The sequence below is a fragment of the Medicago sativa genome, chromosome 1 (genome assembly GCF_051527215.1).
Source record: "Medicago sativa cultivar Bolivia chromosome 1, Bolivia_mono, whole genome shotgun sequence".
NCBI classification, from domain to species: Eukaryota; Viridiplantae; Streptophyta; class Magnoliopsida; order Fabales; family Fabaceae; genus Medicago; species Medicago sativa.
Genome location: NC_140749.1, coordinates 24268605 through 24285142, shown reverse-complemented (window position 1 = coordinate 24285142; position 16538 = coordinate 24268605). Strand labels below are relative to the sequence as shown.

At 33.7% G+C, this 16538-nt stretch overlaps 1 protein-coding gene and 1 long non-coding RNA gene across 3 annotated transcripts; both read left to right on the top strand.

The window, feature by feature from the left end:
• Nucleotides 1-295: 295 nt before the first annotated feature.
• LOC146953797 (uncharacterized) lies at nt 296-805 on the top strand. Its single transcript, XR_015011173.1, has 2 exons — nt 296-402; nt 551-805. It is a non-coding gene; the product is annotated as an uncharacterized LOC146953797 (long non-coding RNA).
• A 2066-nt stretch (nt 806-2871) lies between these two features.
• On the top strand, nt 2872-15682 carry PRMT6 (protein arginine methyltransferase 6). Of its 2 annotated transcripts, none has more exons than XM_085711738.1 (13): nt 2872-3192; nt 4453-4518; nt 5086-5154; nt 5735-5770; nt 8301-8366; nt 9559-9627; nt 11043-11120; nt 11221-11299; nt 12279-12373; nt 14191-14275; nt 14619-14815; nt 14973-15091; nt 15181-15682. In XM_085711738.1, the coding sequence occupies exons 1-13, from the start codon at nt 2917-2919 to the stop codon at nt 15221-15223; spliced, it is 1278 nt and encodes a 425-aa protein (XP_085567864.1). In that variant the 5' UTR covers nt 2872-2916; the 3' UTR covers nt 15224-15682. The 2 variants fall into 2 exon arrangements, with proteins under 2 accessions (XP_085567864.1, XP_085567869.1); XM_085711743.1 differs by having other exon boundaries at nt 15290-15549.
• The last annotated feature ends 856 nt before the right edge of the window (nt 15683-16538 follow it).

Below are 16538 nucleotides of genomic sequence, written 5' to 3'. Positions count from 1 at the left end.
TTTTGAAATATTGGTTAAGATTAGGATTAAATTTGATTTTAGTCTCTAGAACGGGTAGCACTTAGGTGACATTGGGGTGCCAATGTCATGTGACTTGGGTGATTTTAACACTCATTTTCGTTTCTTTTAGTAAAAGTTTGAGAGAAAAATTAATTTTTTTTTAGTGACTAAACCTGAAAAGATATAATTTACTGGACTACAATTATATTTTATCTTTAAATTTAATATTTTGATTTTAAAAATATTTTTTCTTTTAAACGTGGCCCCCGCGTAATATTTCTGCTAGCTTCGCCGCTGATGCTACATAAGTAACATTGCACGATCAAAATGAAATTGAAACTGAGGTAATGGTTGAAAAGAATAATGATAAGTTATACTTCAAGGATGATTGGCATGGCTTAGGTGAGAGATTCTTTACTATTGCAAACTACGTTGTTTAACCTATTCATTTTTTGCTTTTCATTTATTCATAGGTTTTCATCAAATTTCTTATATACATGCTTTTATGGTATTCATCATTAAATTTCTATCATCCTCTTCATTTTTGCAGTTGGAAGCCCTCATAAGCAAGACAACAATAAAAGATGCAAACGTATGTGCACGGGTACCAGTTGGATGCTTAGATGTTTTTTGAAGAAAAATGTTTTGTTGTTGTTAGTGACTGATATTATTACGTATACGCACGGGTGTAGAACACTTCGTTGTATTTAACGTGCCTGATATAATGAATCGTTAATTCATGTTATTGTTACTCATGTAATTTTGTAATGAAGTTTCAATTAGATTATATTTAACATGCTTTTAATTTACCATGTTCATTATCGACCCGAGCGAAGCGCGGGTGCACCATCTAGTACTAAGTCAATTGAGTATAGTATTTCGATTTCGAGTGTAAAGTGTGAATTAGGATTTAGCTTGAGCTTCTATATATAGGGGAGGATTATGGTTTTACTCGTTGATGGCTCAGCAATAGCTAGGCGGCTTCTCAAGTTTCGTTCATGATTGATGGAGACTTAACCCCCAAGCGGCTTTAAGGTTCGGATTATGAGTTTTATCACTCTCCTATTATGCCCTTTTTATAGTGATGAATGCGTAGGCCAAACTATCCATCCAATCCACAACCCCAAAACACGAGACTTGAAATGGTAAATTGCTTGAATAACCCATCCACATTCTAGCCAAACAATCCAATCCAAAATATAATATTTCTCACCTTTGAAACCCTACTTTTAACACATTCGAAAGTTTGATTTCTTAATATAGAGCACGTTTTTTCTTAAAATTTTTATGTTTTTTTATTTGTTTTCAAAGGAAGTTGCTTTCAAACCCTACCTTCCAAACAATTTTTTTTTGTTTACCCAAATAATTTGTTAACAGCAAACTTAACTTAAGCAAAACCGACACAATGTCTAAAAAATAAATTTATAGAGAGGAAGAGCGTGTTTAAATGATATTGAGTTTGTAATGAGATTAATGAGTTTTTTTTTTGTTTATAGAAAAAGGGGTTAAGGCGTAAAAGAAGAAGATTATCGATTAACCAAACAAGGTTGAGTAGCCCCCATTTGATCCGTTACTAACAAATGTGTTATCTAAGTCGGACACAAGTCATAAATAATCAAAATAAAATTCTTATTAAAACCTATATCAACATACAAGAGTTCATATATATATATATATATATATATATATATATATATATATATATATATATATATATATCAATTAGTCAGTCTTATGTAATGTTAGGTACATATTATAACTGCAAACAAAGCCCAAACGGTGCAAGGTCACAAGAGACTATTCCTTGGACCAGTCTGAAACAGTTGCCTTCTAAGTCATAGTTATGTGGAGCAGGACATTGACTTAAGCAGTTACGCATTTGAGGTTAAGATACAAACACAATGTGCGAGACTTTTGAATGATTACAAGAGTTCCAAAGCATGCTTTGCCTTCTGAACCCATCCACATGGTCAAGAATTCCTACAATTTGGAACACCTCGATTAATTCAATACTTGTCAATTGCTACAAGATCAAACCATTGAAGGGTGTCGTTCGTAACATATCCCTCTTAACTATCCAACGGCTTCCTCGACACTGTATAAATACATTCTTCCACAACAACACAACGTACACACACTATTTCTATCTTGAAACCTCTCACTCTATGATCTCTTACTCACTTAAGCATCAAAGTGCTTTTAGGTATCACCCCATAACTTTCAAAACCAATGAAACGTTGCTCTAGTCCAACCAACCTTCTTAGTTAGTAAAGACCAATTTACGTTCGTGTGTCCCTCAACATCTTACATCTATCTCATCACAACTCCATTTTAAAATATATTTCAAACCCTTGAAAAAAAAAATTACCCATTAGAGTTGAATTAACTTAAGCTAAAACCGAAATTGTTACTTACAAAAATAGTTATTAAAAAGAAAAACAAAGTCAAGCAAAACTATAAATACATAATTCTATTTTTCCATCTTAAAAAGACGACTTCCAATATTGATCGTTTTCTTGCCAAACAATCATCGATTATATTTTACTTTTCTTTTCACTATACTCCAAGTTATCAGGGTTCTTTCCGCAAAACACGAAAAGGTTATAGACAAAAAAGGTATAATATTTTGATATTTAATTTAACATTAAAAAATATATTACAATTTTATTTATTTAAAATTAGATGTTTAAAAAAATAAAAAATCCTACAATTTTTATTTCTGACTACAAAATCCTACCACTTTAAGAAACATATACACCAAAATGGTGTATAAGTGAGTGGTACACCACCAAAGTAGTTAGTTAACCTCACCTTAAAACAGTGGGTGGCGTCATCATATATATATACAGCTTAGTTGAGAGTTGTGACGAGACAGTTCAAGTTATAAGAAAGAGAGAGAGTGTAAGAACGAGAGTGATGTTTTTGAAGGATAGTAACAGTAGTAACGGTAACGGCTACCACCACCATCAACCACCGTCACAACCACCGTCAGGAATGGTGCAAACTCACCGTGCCCGTCGTGGCACTCGCCGTTCACGCGCTTCCGCTTCTAATTCCATTGTTAGGGTTTCTGATACCGAACAACCGCCGCAACAGCAGCAACAACTACCTAATCGATCTCCTTGCACTGATTACGATATGGCGTATTTTCATTCCTATGCTCATCTCGGTATTCACCAGGAAATGATCAAGGTTTTTATCTTCAACATTTTTCTGTTTCAATTTTGTTGTTTTCTTCGTTTGAATGTTTCTGAATTACACATTGCGCATTGTTTTTTGAAATTTGAATTTCATAAACCCTAATTTACCTTATACTACTAGCACTAACACATTCACTGTTCTCATAATAATTTGAGAAAATTACATAATTCAATGTAATCACATGTGTCGGAGTAGCGACACGACACCGGACACACGGTCTTTGATCAGAAATGTGGGTGCTACAACGCTTTATAGAGCTAGCTTTCACTTTTCCTTTTTATACGAATTGTGGAATTGAATATCTGAATGGAATTGAGGGAATGGTTTGAAAATTAGGAACACAATTTATATTGGCTCTGTTTAGATAAGAAACTTAATTTGAAGCTTATAACATAATTACTTATCATGATTAGTGCATAAGCTATTTCTATAACAAAAGATAAAAAGTAAAGTTGTTTTCGTATAAGCTACCTTGGAGAATTTATGAAAATAAGCTGAAAACAACTTACGAACATGTTAAAAGCTGTTTTCATAAATTCTTTCATATAGTCTCACAAAATTTATGCTGATTGATGAGCTCGAATCAGCCAATCTAAACAGGCCCATTGTAAACTCTAATGTCTTCCACTTTTTATTTTTTACTTCCCATTTTCATCATTCATGTTTTCACTCTATAATTCGTCTTGAAGTAACAGACCTCATTAATTCTTTTGTTTTGTCTCGTTGTAAAATGTGATTAATTTGTAAATGTAAATGCTATACTTAGACGCTTGGTTAATTTGATCTTCTGGACTCCTTAAAATTGTTTTTCATTGTTAAAATATATTGATTGTATCGTGTACTTTAAATTGATTTAAAGCGGTGCTATTAAGTAGCAGCTATTGCGGCACTATACCGCTATAGTGTAATGGAATTTGGACAAACCGCTTTTGTCTGTGATACAATATTTTGTGCAAAAGGTTGTCAAATAGTAGCTATCTTGGCGCTATAGCACTATTGCATAGCAGAGTTTTATTAATCCGCTCTTTTCTTCTATCCGCGATTGACAACATTTATGTTGAGGGTAGGAGGACACTGCTGCTTCATTAATGGATTTTTTTGCAAATCGTAGTTTTGTTTGTTTTCCTGTAAAGGAGGATTCCTCGTAATCTTATTCATTGTAATTTCTTCACTTTTGTAGTTATATTTTTGTTAAATGCAAAAATAATCTTTTCATTTGCTGTTTCCTTTTCTTGGCTTGGTTTGGTACAGGATCGTGTGCGGACTGAAACTTATAGGGAAGCAATCATGCGGCATCAGAGTTTTATTGCTGGAAAAGTAATTTCGCTATCACACTTACATTGTTATGAGTAGTTTTGTATGCTTTTTGTATGTTGATTTTGAGTGAACCATTGTGATGGAGAGAGGATGAAATGTAGCTAGGGATGATGCATTTATGGAAATAATGAAAACAATTGTTTTGACATCGCTTCAGGAGGCTATTACCAAAAAATGCCCACAATTATCGATTTGTGAATTCTTGCAATATGAGAAAATTAATAATCGTTGTTAATATAAATATGATGCTTTTATTCATACATAATTGTTATTACAACTTTTGGTCAAAAAAGAGGACTTTGTTCAACTCCAAGTGAATTAGGTAGCTTTCTGAATCATCTGGACTATTGGGGGTTATGTTATAGTACAGTTGATAGGTTAAATACATGCCACATATTGGAATAAGATCTAAATATTGATCGCTCTTGCATGAGTTTCGTTCTTGCATGATTTTTTTTTTTTAGTATGGTTTAGATTGAAGTTTATTCTTGCTTTTCATGCCCCCCTGTCCTTCTACTGTTCTACATCACTCCTCGATTTTCTCTCTTAAGTATTGTGTCGCTTCAGGTCGTAGTTGATGTTGGATGCGGTACAGGAATCCTTTCCATATTTTGTGCTCAGGCCGGTGCAAAGCGGGTATGCTCTTTCAAATTGATATTTTTATTCTTTTAGTTGATAATGGAAGAATGGTATTATATATTTTGTTAAAAAATGTTAATTTTTTTTTTGTAAATCCTTTTTCCAGTTTACTCCTCTTGCAATTTTTCCTTACATGTTTTTATCATACAAGAAGGAATATTGCTTTTAGTTTCTTTATCAACATAGTTAGATAGATCTGGCATATTCTGTTCTATTGTTTTAGTTTGTATTAGGATTTATAGAGGAATTTTATTTTGAGTTTTAGCACCCGTATATTATTTATATGATCTGGAGTTGTTGGATGCTGTGGCTGTACCATTGATAGGTTGCTTTTTTGCCTTATAATTGTTTAAATTTCTATTCTCTACTCCATTGATAGGCGTATGTTTATTTAAATTTTCTGTAGTTGACTTAAACTATTTGGATTAAGCCTTTCTATAACAGTTTTTTTTTTTTTTGCAGCCTCTGTCTTTTTTTTTCATAATTAAGCTTTTAAATTTTAATTTAGTTGTTCCAACCTATGGTTTATGCCAAAGTGTTTGACATGGATGATATTATGGAATTTTTATCTTTCCAGGTGTATGCAGTTGATGCCAGTGACATTGCACTGCAGGTAATAATTGCAAAGATACAATTTTCATTGGTATAAGCTTTATTTAGTTAACATGGATAAAGGTAAATTGTTATTGTTTACAAGAAATTAACTCGTACCCAATTCACTCTGTCTAATGTTATACTGTACAACAACCAACCCGTATTCCACTAGATGCCGCTGGTTGCATGATAGTTTGAAGCTGCTGGTCTGGGCTCTAACAAAAAGTCATTTAGAGCAAAGTCTTCCTTTGAACCCACTTGTTATCAATTGTTCATGACGGAAGAAAGGACTGGCTGAACCAAGCTCACTAAATAATACTAATAGAAATAGAAAATACTAATAGAAGAGGACAATAATTTCCTTTTCTGTATTATACTCTCCCCACACTCTTCGCATTCAATAGGTCTTCCTCTACTCCTTTTGGTTTGAATATCTTTCTGTTGATCTACTTTATGTGCTGGAATTCTAGTCATATTACTGTGTTTACTTTGTGCTGAAATTTGACTTTTATTTAAGAATTATGTACGGTGTGTTTGAAGAAAGGGGTGGTTTTTTTTATTTTTAAGAATTGTGTAGCCGCCCCTACCTAGTGGTAGAAGACTTGGTAGTTGTAGTTTTCAATATAAGTAGTTCTTTACATGGGATTTGGGAAGTCTGAACTTATTTGTGATAATCAATCGACTTGATATCTTTCTTCAAACCTCGTCTTTTATGAGAGGGCTAAGCACATATAAGTTGATTGCCACTTCGTTAGAGAGAAGATCCTTTTTAGACACCATTAAAACATCTTCAACGAGCTCCAGTAATCAGTTGACTGGTATCTTCACCAAATCTCTAGAGACCTCAAACTGATTGTGCAACAAGTTGGATGTATAAGAAATATATGCTCCAACTTGACGGGGTGTGTTGACTGTAGTCTTAATCAAGATTATTCATTCTGTTTATTACTATTGATATAGTTTCTCACTCTTCCCTATTGATATAGTTTCTTACTCTTCCCTATTATGAGAGATTCTCCCGTATATTAATATATACATATATAAGGAATGCTAAGGTGACACCCTTTAACACACTCCTTAAACACACTCCCATCTATTGGGTCACATCACTCATTTTTTTTAATTTTTGCTTGGTTACCTGTTTCTAAGTTATCGAGATTTAAAAATTTTATTAATTTTAAATTTATATTTTTATTTGAAGGTAATTGTTCATCTTCCACTCTCCACCGAAATTTCGTCGGCTATTTTCTCAGCACATCTTGTACACAATTCCATTGGAGAATCATTTCTTATGTAAAATTGATTATTTTATTAAATTAAATTAACCTAACCAAAACTATTCCCCAACCCCACACAATCCCCATGACATTTCTTATGTAAAATTGATTATTTTATTAAATTAAATTAACCTAACCAAACCTATTCCCCAACCCCACACAATCACCATGACGCCTTGTTCCCGTCCATTGAGTATTGGTTTGAACAAATGGTAACACCCACATGTCAGTTGGGTTTATAAAGTAAATACTTTCAGCCGCTAATGGATATGTAGCAAACATGAAGAAAGTCTTTGTTAATTGATATAGCATTTCATCAACCTCTGCAATGGCCTATGGCTGTCTTCCGTTCTGCGTCATCGTCTTCTTCCCTACTTCAGTTATATTTTCAAGTGATAATTAATTTAACACCCATCTCATTTTATACATTCAATAATAAATGATTCTTCAATTGATTCAGCCAATACCTAGATAATAAATGCAAATCGATAATACCCACTGTAATAGCCACTTCGATTTGTCTTAGAGAAAGAAACTTAGAAATTGATTCAGCTTGCAACATAAATGGTGTGCAGCACCACATAATTTTTTATTTTTGGATAAAAAGTGTTCTCAACCAGCTAAATCAGTTACCCGGTAAAGAGGGTGATGTAGCCCAAAACCGGCTTAACTCATCCTTACAAAACCGGCTTGTAAGGTGAGGAGTGCCTCCTCTTTATAAACTCTTCTCAAGAGTCCTATCAATCCGATGTGGGACTAAATTCACCCCTTCAAAGCCAACACAATCAAGGTGTTGGAGGCTGCAATGAAGTCAAACCAAAGGCCGCAATTTAGGCGACTAGGGGCAGACCACAATAAAGGCGGAATTTCCAACAATATATATATATATATATATATATATATATATATATATATATATATATATATATATATATATATATATATATATATTGTACAGCCCCATTGCATGATGCAAGTCATTCATTCTAAATTATTCAAGTGACTTAACCTGACTTTGATGCCTTACTAGAATTTAGGCTTATGGCTTTAAGGGAATCCCACGAAACCAGCTGATATGACGACAATTGCCTATGTTTTTTAAATTCTTTCCAAACCATATCTATACTTGGGGTTTTCTGTTATAGTTCTTCTCTTTCTCTTTTATAAGTTTAATGGTTGAGTTTGTTAATGCAAATAGGTTGTTTATGATGTTTAATAGCACTTTTTACTTTGAGATACTGGTTTCAATTACTTGTTTTCTTTTGCAAACAGGCCAATGAAGTTGTCAAAGCAAATAACCTTTCTGATGTCGTCATTGTATTGCATGGACGAGTTGAGGTAGGCACTTCTGAACAATATATGTTTCAATGATTGAAATGGCTTAAAATATTGATGCGAGATTCAACCTCTAGAATGTCCTAACCACGTGAACAAAATTGATCCAAAAACTAAATAATTGTTATGCCTTATGACTCAATCATAAATTATTGAACTAATGATAAACCGGCAAAAAGATAAACACGAAAAAAATTAAGGCTAATTAAACTCGTATTTATTCTTGAGAGCCAAACCAGAGCCAGAGATAACAACAGAATACTAAGGTCCAGGGGAAAACAGGAAAGCTAAATCAGGCTTCACTTGCAGATAGAAAGCAGCCTGAATCTGATACACACCAATTAGCTACCCCAGCCTATACCAGCATAAATGGCACGGAATAGAGTAGCATCTTCCATAAACCAGGTTTCACTTCAAAGCTGGACTAACGGATCACTGAATAATGCCCAAAAATCCTTTAAATTCAAAAACCACAGAGAAGCAGGATAATTGTTTCCTTTCAGTTTTATGTTCATCCAATTCCGAGCCTGCTATTTTGCTTCTTCTACAATACCATTCCAGTTTTGCTTCTTCGGCAATACCATCAACTTATTTTGCTTCTTCAGCAATACCATCAATTTATACGTTATTAGACTGAAACACCACCTTATATTGAGTTTTCAAATCAACCAAATACAGTAAAACCAAACAATCATAAACCTTTGTTTGAAAGCCCCTCCTCACCGTATCAATTCTCCAAATTTAATATAATTTAACTGATAATATTAGAAAATAGGAAAATTAGTGTGCATCATGATATAATAAAGTTTAGAATCCTGTTTGAATGTGTAATATTATGCTATTGGTCATGAAAATAGATAATCAAAATTCTAATTCATCACCCTCACTGAAAAAAGATCAATGGCCACCGGGTGAATGTTAATCCAAACAAATATTTAAGACTCTTTTGTCTATTACAATGTTATTATCCATGCAAATAAGTTGTGCAGGTGGGAGAGACCAAAACTTACAACAAATATAGAATATAGATTACAACAACTTTCCGCCTTAAAGAATATATCAATGTTATTTATATTTAGGTTCAATTTATTCAATACTTTATGTAATTTTTTCTTATTCTGAAATTTGTACAATTTTCCTTTGTCAACTTTACATCCACGATCAATTCATCACCCTCATCCTATGGGTTTTGCAGGATGTTGAAATCGATGAAGAGGTGGATGTTATAATTTCAGAATGGATGGGCTATATGCTTCTATATGAGGTGCGTTTTAGGATACTTAGATTTTTCTGAGTCAATATATATTTGAGAAGTCAAAACAAGTTATCATGAAGTCAGTGAATGAAACCATAAATTAACCTTTGAGGGGACCGATAGATTAATTACTTAAATGAATTGGAATTGAACAGAAGTATCTTTTATAATTATCTGAAAGATGAATGTGAAAATGCTTGCATTTTTGTTGCATATATAATAGAACAGAAAAGTGACTTCTCATATTTCAACTGTAGCTCCTTCTCATACTGTAACTGTGGAATTTCTGCTATCACCAATTGCATCCATCAATTATGCTTTTAGATAACCACTAGTTAGATAATTGGCCAAATAGATTTAGAAATAGTGCAACATGTTTTTTTTTTTTTTTTCCCCTTCTTTTTTTCATGCAAGTAAATTTTACTAATTGTATTGCATAGTTACAAAACTAGCAATCTTTTATGATAAGTGGACAAGCAAGAATTAGATAAGATCAACAGTGTGTTAGAGAGGAAGGAGTAACTTGTATATAAAAAAATATGGTAAAATAAAATTGAGCCTGGGATGGTTTGCGATTCCAGACGACCTATTGGGGCGCTAGCAAAAGGTTTTGAGGTGGAGTGGAGGATAGGCACGATTTTTAGAGGAAAGGTCAAGAAAAACTTTCAAGTCAAACCATTAGAGAGGACTTCTATTGAAATGGTCTTGTCATAAACCTGTTTATTTTTCAACGAAACACATGACATCACATCACTTGATGTATAGAGTCAGTCAATACCATCAAGTGAAAAATAAAAGGCGTTAATGTGATTTCACCCAACAGCTTAACTTTTAGGAATAGTTTGTACACAACCTGGTTTCAAAGTCTCATGAACAAGTGGGCTCGTGGGTTTGATCCTTGCCACCCAGGTATCTTCAACAATGTTCTAAATAAAAGTAACAGTACGACAAAGGTAGGGAGGGTGAACTTGTACATTATCCATGTTCCTGGTCCAAAGTCCTTGGATAAGGCAGCATATAAAATATAAAATCTTTCATCCAAAAGGTACGGTTTTGAAAGAGTTGGTTCATGAGGAAAAGATTCCATTGAATTACTAATTACCACTTAAATTCTTATGATAAAAAGTTAAAGGCGTACTATCTCTATCGTTACCATCTATAGAAATGTGAAAGCAAGGATTGTAGTTTATTGAGAACTATCTTTTTTTGTTGGGAGAAGGAACGAAATCTAGAACTTTTTTTCTCTATTATTTTTTTTTCCTTTCAAATTGTGATTTCACCCTGTTAAAGTGCATGACTACTTCGCTTCAAGATGGGTCTGCTCCTGTCTAAAATGATACCTTGATGTCAGCTTGCTCTTTCCCATCCTTTCAGTACATTCAATTTTTATAATATAATCGTTTTGAGATTTTATTTTCTTGCAGAGCATGCTTGGGAGTGTTATTACTGCCAGAGATCGCTGGCTCAAACCTGGTGGTCTTATTCTTCCTTCAAGTGCAACGGTATTTCTATTTACTTTCTCTTATAAGTAGATATATGGTTTATTGTTTACTTTCACCACAAAAAATGAAAAAGTTCTGACCTCTGTGTACTTTTCTCTAGTTGTACATTGCCCCCGTCACACATACCGATAGATACAGTGACAGCGTTGACTTTTGGCGCAATGTTTATGGAATTGATAGTAAGTGCACTCCTCAGTAACTTATATATTGTCCCGGATTGTAAATAAGATTTCAAAATCTATGTTATTGTATTTTGTACAGACATTTGCTGAATCTGGAATTACTTTTTACTGTTCTTTTCGCATTCCAATATTTTCCGCAATCCGTGTTTGCTGTATTAAATATTAATAATTATTGTTTTTGGCACCCTGTAGATGCGTGAACTTTAGTCTAATATCCATGTAGGCAGATTGTCCTACTTTTTAAACTTGTTTTTTGGCTAGTGAAATGATAAACTAAGTTTCTTGGAAATTTCAAATTTTGAATCCTGTATGTTGGAGATCCCATATTGACTAGTGATATGGACGAGATGGTGGTTATAAATGGGCGGCAACCCTCACCACATCAACTAGCTTTTGGTAGTTAGGCTTAACCACAAACTCCTATGTTAGGGCCAACCCTCTGGCCACAATTTTGGGTTTATGTTAGACCAAAAGGTTAGCGGCCAACACTCGGTGGGATTTAGTCCCACATCGGATAGATATGATTCTTGAGAAGAGTTTATAAAGAGGCACTCCTCACCGTACAAGCCGGTTTTGTAAGGATGAGTTAGGCCCCGATTTTCGTTACATGCTATCAGAGCCTATTGGGTCTATCGTTGGGCTTCCTGCATCGTCCACACTTCAGGCCCATTAGGCCGGGCTGAAGCGTGAGCGGGTGCGTTAGTGGCCAACACTCGGTGGGATTTAGTTCCACATCGGATAGATAGGGTTCTTGAGAAGAGTTTATAAAGAGGCACTCCTCACCGTACAAGCCGGTTTGTAAGGATGAGTTAGGCCCCGATTTTCGTTACATAAAATTCTAAGACTATCTTCCAAATATGTTCCTTGAACCTTTAATGAGGTATTTATACTATTACTAGGGTAAAATAATCCGTAAATATCCAATTTCCTACCAATTGCTTTTCTAATCAGTTTTTACTGCTGCTTTTGGTTGCAGTGTCTGCCATGTTATCATTAGCAAAACAGTGTGCATTTGAAGAACCTGCCGTGGAGACGATAACTGGTGAAAATGTTTTGACATGGCCACACGTGGTGAGTATGCTAGTATTATTGTCACTGTTTACTATGTCTTCTTTTTACTTCTATCAGATTCTGAATTACCTGCTTGTCAAGGTTATACATGTAATTATTTTTCATGCTTGAATTGTGTTTGAAGAAAAGCTGGTTAACTTCAAGCTGTGAATGATGGTTTTCCCTAATACAATGTACAATATATGATGAATATATGTATATTTCACAAAATGGTCGGAAGCTCAGTCAATAAAAAAATAACCAAATTACTCTACGAACAAACTGTTATTAACAGTTCATATACTAAACTGGTGTTTTAAACACAGTTCACTAACTGTTACAAAAAAGGCCAACCTGAACTGCACCACAAAGAACTGAACTGCACCATCAAAGAACTGGATTGTTGCCACTCTCACTTATTTTCAAATCACTTCACTCATACTTGTAATTATATTTTTTTTTATGATCTCTCTAACTTGCAGAAGAATTTATTCTTCAGGTTCACAACACAGTATCATATTGGTTACTTGCAATTTTCAAACTCCCACCCATCTTTCCTATTCAATCATTGTTTGCTAACAAGAACCCTAAATCAGAAATCCCTTCTTTCTTAGAGATTAGGGATTCAATTGTCCTGGAGTAAGGTATGTAGGGAAGGAGAGTGTCATGTCAGGAGAACTCACATATGAGGATTTTTTCCACCTAGCTTTATTGATTGGACTGAATGGGTCATATTGTTTATTGATTTTTCAAATAATTGATTTAATTTTTCAGGTGGAAAAATGTCCATGTTTAAATTATATTTTAACAAAAAACCTTTCTATGAGCACATACTCTCACATTTTCTATTTTTCTTTGGAAGTGCTAACAGTTTTCTAACAGATTATTTCAGTTTTGCTCAGTCAAAAAAATAAATAAAATCATTTTTGCTTGAAAGCTAACACAGTTTGGTTCAGTTCTGCATATGTAAACAGTTCGCTGCTTTAATCTCCGAAACGGTTCGATTCTGAAATATAAGAACTCAGTGAACTGAACACAAACAAAGTTTGGTTTGGTTAGACATAACACAAACAGTTTGGTTCTGCTCATGCAAACTGTTTTCCTATTCAATTCACTTCTGTTTAATGTTTAGTTTATAAGGTTATTTCATTGTTGGCGATGGTTATTAAAAAAGCACGAGCCACATATATATGGTTATTAAAAAGGTAAATCTGTAGATTATTGAATGGTAAAGATGAGCTCAGAGGCTCTACAACCAAGAAATAGGAAATGAAAGGATAAACCAGAGTCAGAAAGCTCCTAACCAAAGCTCTATAGCACTCATGGGATAATCTGATAGAACCCGCAAAATCAAAAAGGTAATCTGTAGATTATTGAATGGTAAAGATGACATAGGCTCAACAACTAAGAAATAGGAAATGAAAGGATAAACCAGAGTCAGAAGACTCCTAACCAAAGTTCTATAGCTCCTGACCAGAGAGAAACTTTCCTAACAACTAACAGTAATCCTGGATGCCCCTTCCCCGCTCGCTACTCTCATTCTCTAACAAACTCTCTAGAATCTAGCTCTATTTCATTCTCCCCCTTATGGCCCCACACCTCCTAGAATATACCTAGGTGCCCTATCATTATCACTTGCAACGATAAATAAATATTAAACTATTATTAATACAATAACTAACAAATTATCTAAACTGTTATTTGAATTTTGTTTATGCTATTATCTATCAGTTATCTAGATTATCGTATTTTATATTAAAATATAGTTAAACATTTTTGTAGGATCTTTTGATCCACCCAATTCACAGTTTGAAGAAATTGATCATTTACTATTGCAGGTAAAATATATTGACAGTTATTCCGTCACCATCAATGAGTTAGAAACTGTAACATCGAAGTTTAAGTTCAACTCAATGATGCGAGGTAACTTACTTTTGTGTGTCCTTTCTTTCCGTTGATTTTGGACTTCTGAATATTTTTCCTGCTGCTAATCTATGATGCATTTCCTTCAAAAAAAAAAAAATCTATGATGCATTGATTAGTACTGATACGATGATATGCTGACCCGTAGAAACTAAAGGATAGCAAGTCTATATATATTTCACAAAATATTAGCAGTGCTAATATTTGCGCCACCTCCTTCATGTTTGCTTGTGGATGGGCACAATGTTTGCTTGTCATTCAAATTACTAACCAGTAAATCTGCATATAGTGAAATCTTTTAATATATTGGCATAAATTGAATTCTATTTCTTGTTTTATACAGCTCCACTGCATGGTTTTGCATTTTGGTTTGATGTTGAGTTTAATGTGCCCATGATAGCACCAACCAATAATCATTCATCAACACCGGTTATTGAGAATCATCAGGTGAATGGTAGTTTGAGAAAAAAGCGAGCGAATCCAAGTGAAGCACTGGTCCTATCTACTGCTCCTGAGGACCCTCCAACACATTGGCAGCAGGTGCAGATATTTTTATTTTATTTTTAGTTTCCAATTTCAATAGGCATTTCTAGTTTCATGTTCAGCAAAGTGTATATTGAAGTATTGTGCTACAGTTATACTTAGCTGTTTTATGATATTGATTTTGTTGTCTTGATTTTATTATTTTATTTTACAGACATTGGTATACTTCTATGATCCTATTGAGCTGGAACAAGATCAAGTTATTGACGGTTTAGTGACATTGACACAAAGCAAAGAGAATGCTCGATTTATGAACATCCACCTTGAGTATACGTGAGTCGGATTTTTTTTCTTTCTTTCTCCAGATTATATCCTTTAAACTCGTTTGTTATGGATTCTGACTTCGTTCCTTTACATTGCAGTTCAGGTAATAGATCGTATGTGAAAGAGTCTGTTATGAGATGATCTGAACATGATGATTGTTTCATATATATCTTTGCTGACTGTCTCCAACAGAGCTACGGTAGTTGTTTCAGGTAATCGATCGTATGTGAAAGAGTCTGTTATGAGATGATCTGAACATGATGATTGTTTCATATATATCTTTGCTGACTGTCTCCAACAGAGCTACGGTAGTTGTTTGGGCCACGAAAACCTTCAATCCCTGCTTGCTAGATTAGAATATGCTACACTGGAGGTCCTGTTAGCACATGTAGTTAGGCTGATCAAATGAAATTTTGTTGTAATTCATTGGTATTAATTTATACAGGAGTGGTTGAGTTATCTCACAATTAGGGTTTTTTTTTTTTTTTTTTGCGGCGCTATATTACTGAAATTTTTCATTTACATCTTTGATGGAATATGTTGAACTATTTTTAAACCACATTTTTTTCAATTTATTTTAAATGTGCTCGCATTTGTGTACCTTGTTGAGTACGTTTCTTTTCAGTTTATAAAGAGTTTTTAAACCACATTTTTTTCAATTTATTTTAAATGTGCTCGCATTTGTGTACCTTGGTGAATACGTTTCTTTTCAGTTTATAAAGAGTTTGCCACTAAAATTTCAAAACTCCTCTTTTGTCATTTTTCCAAAATAGACTCAATTGTTCATATTCAACCAAGAACTTAAAAAAAAAAAAGTAAATATCCACCCCCCCGTTTCTTATTACAAGAAGAAAAACAAAAAAAAAAACATCAAAACAATGTATTTATTAATTATTGTAAAACGTAAATGTGACAATATATTTTGAATGAACCCGTTCAAGATGAATTTAATATAATTTAATATCACAAGCTCCTTGCAAACCTCCTCCATGGTAGGGCGACAACGTGGGTTTTCGTTCAAGCAAGCAATTGTTATCTTTATAATTGATACCACTTCTTTCAAGATAACATTTGTAGGATGAGGAAGACGTTGATCTAACTCATCAATCAATGACATGACATCAAGCGTTGGACTCACACCACTTGATTGCAATGAAGTATATAAAATATCTCCAGGATGCTTTCCAAAAAGTATTTCGAATGTTAATACTCCAAAACTATACACATCACATTTCTCATTTACTTCCATTGTGTGCAAGTTCTGTAACAAACAATTAGAGTTATCATGTGAAAAACAAGAGTTCAGAAACAACACAAATACTAAAAAATATCTGTCAACTATTAAATCAATACTTGGTTAATTAAGATGAAGAAAAAGATTAACCTGGAGCAGAATATCCAAATGTTCATATAAAAGAGGTCCAGTTGGATGAATCAGGATTAAGAAACTTGGCCG